Source organism: Austrofundulus limnaeus, unplaced genomic scaffold (genome assembly GCF_001266775.1).
Source record: "Austrofundulus limnaeus strain Quisiro unplaced genomic scaffold, Austrofundulus_limnaeus-1.0 Scaffold453, whole genome shotgun sequence".
Lineage (NCBI taxonomy): Eukaryota > Metazoa > Chordata > Actinopteri > Cyprinodontiformes > Rivulidae > Austrofundulus > Austrofundulus limnaeus.
Window position 1 is genome coordinate 148,417 of NW_013952855.1, and position 2,514 is coordinate 150,930.

At 39.6% G+C, this 2,514-nt stretch overlaps 1 protein-coding gene across 1 annotated transcript in view; it reads right to left on the reverse strand.

The window, feature by feature from the left end:
* The window catches only part of LOC106529576 (T-box transcription factor TBX3), a 29,913-nt gene that overhangs the window by 23,509 nt on the left and 3,890 nt on the right, over positions 1 to 2,514 (reverse strand). Inside the window, exons 3-6 of the mRNA XM_014025044.1 lie at positions 1,653 to 1,799; positions 1,492 to 1,568; positions 838 to 935; positions 318 to 754 (exon numbers count right to left, since the gene is read on the reverse strand). Of these exons, the coding sequence (XP_013880498.1) occupies positions 318 to 754; positions 838 to 935; positions 1,492 to 1,568; positions 1,653 to 1,799 (759 nt within the window). The remainder of the gene's footprint in view (positions 1 to 317; positions 755 to 837; positions 936 to 1,491; positions 1,569 to 1,652; positions 1,800 to 2,514) is intronic.

Sequence of the window (2,514 nt, forward strand, 5' to 3'; positions counted from 1 at the left end):
AGTACAAGTGTGATGTACCAGTGTGATGTACCAGTACAAGTGTGATGTACCAGTGTGATGTACCAGTACAAGTGTGATGTACCAGTGTGATGTACCAGTGTGATGTACCAGTACAAGTGTTATGTACCAGTACCAATGTGATGTACCAGTACCAATGTGATGTACTAGTACCAGAGTGATGTACCAGTACAAGTGTTATGTACCAGTACCAATGTGATGTACCAGTACCAGTGTGATGTACCAGTTCAAGTGGTATGTACCAGTACAACTGTGATATACCAGTATCACTGTGATGCACCAGTACTAGTATGACATACCTGTACTAATGTTTGCTGCTCAAGGTTGACAGGAAGCGGAATCCTGTCAGGTTTTGGTGGTCTGAGTCCACATGGTGCAGGTTTATCCACTGTAGGACAGCTGTACCCAGAGTGTGTCATGTGGTAAAGACTGTCAGATACACTCAGGTCCCACAGAGGTGTGCAGAAGTCCAAAGAATGAACACGGTTGTGCAGAAAACCTTTGGATAGTGTCAGGACTTGTTCCTTCTCTTGGTCACCTGAGTGAGATTGAGTCGCCATGTCAGTTATTGTTCTAACTTCATGGTTTTCTCTGGGATCTGTGGTTCTAGTTAGGTTCCACGCTGCAGGTGTTTCTGTTGTGATGAGAACCTCTCCTTCATGGTGGGTTTTAAACACCTTTGGTTCAGGTTCCTCTTCAGAAATATTGTTTTTGCAAATGTCACTTCCAAAAGAATCTGATGGGAATAAACACAATCCTCCATAAAGAACATAGCATGCTTATCAGAAGTGTAACATTATTTACTGTATGTTGTTGTACCTGAAGATTTGATGTCTGATTGTTGTGGAGATAAATCTTTCTCGGAGTCATCAGTTGTCTGCTTCACATTGCACCTCTGCAGAGACTGTAGTAGTTTTCTAATAAAAAAAAACWGATTTTAAAAAATACATCTTAGCTATGGAACCTTGAGTGGGTTTTCATTCTGAACATTCCTCACTGCACTAAACTGCAGACACTACACCGCACGGTGTTAGGATGGGCCAGCCTCTGCCTGAGGGTCCTGTTGTGTTTAAAATGTACCAGGATGTTRTGTTTGGAGGAAAAAAAACTTTATGTCTGATCATTCTGAACTGTGAACCACAGTGATGTCTTTTGACAAAAGTGTATGTGTATTTATAGATCTATTATTTCCTAAATTATTAATTTATTATATTTTTTATATACTTGTTTGTTAGGGTCAAGTATTTGGGGTTGTTCGCTGTTACAATGAATCACAATATCAATATTTAATAACACTAAAACAATTAATTAAGAGATTAAATCTTTTTTCTAACCCAACCCTGATCTGATCTTGGTGGTAGCCCTTGAGTGTTTTTTTTTCTTGGAGTTTCTGCGGTGTGAAACTTTGACTGCTCACTGGCTTGTTCTTGTTCTTCCACTGTGAATAAAGCAGAAACTTCAGAAACAACCTGCCTCTTCTCTCTCCTTCCGTTCCCCGTGTCTCTGAACCCTTTTGCGAAAGGATTGTTGTCTATTTTCAGCTGTGTGATCTGCATTAAAAGATAAGTGTTTCATGAAAAAGGACATACGTGAGTTTTGTTTTCCAGTGTTTGGGGAGCGACTCAGACACTTACCTTGTCATTTTGGTAAGCTGTGACTGCAATAAACTGGGTCTCAGGAAAAATGTACGTCTTAAACGTGCTGTAGGGGAGCTGCGAAAGGTTGCTGGACTTCACAATATGAAACCTGGGCTGGTATTTGTGCAAGGAGTTGAGAATGGTCTGCAAAATGCAAATAAATGAATACATTAAACCACATAATTAACCTGTTAACCTGCGGGCCTAACCCTAACCCAGACTAAATTAAGTACTGCTCTTGAACCCTTTGGAGTAAATTCAAAAGCCCAGTCCCTATGTAAAGCTGTCCATCTGATTATAACTTCAGTTGTCAGCATTTTTGTAACTGTGACTGGTATTTAGTTATTGGAGTTAAAATACACTATAACCATTTTTTATTTCATTTCCCAACCTGCATATTGAATAAAAGGTAACTTGATTGGCCACACAGCTGTGGTGTCAGAATGAWGCTCAGAGCTGATTCTAGTCAATCATTCACATGTACATGTACAGGTGGGACATGAGGAGCTTGCCACACATTTTGTGCTCTGGAGAGTCTGTAGAAGAACTCAGTTGGTCAAAAGAGGTGTCAATCAAAAGACAACAACCAGTCAAATAATTTTAACTAATTCAAATACCCTGGTAGTGTGGGTCAGGCTAAGAGGCATGAAGTTAATATAAACGGGGAATGTGCTGTGGGTGTACATCGAGGGTTAAGGGGTTAAACATAAAACTTTTTTTGTCTTCTTTTGTTTTCATATTCCTATCCTTTTTGGTACAGCAGGTAAAATAAGTATTGAACACGTCACCATTTTTCTCAGTAAATATATTACTAGAGGTGCTAATGACATGAAATTTTCACCAGATGTCGGTAACAACC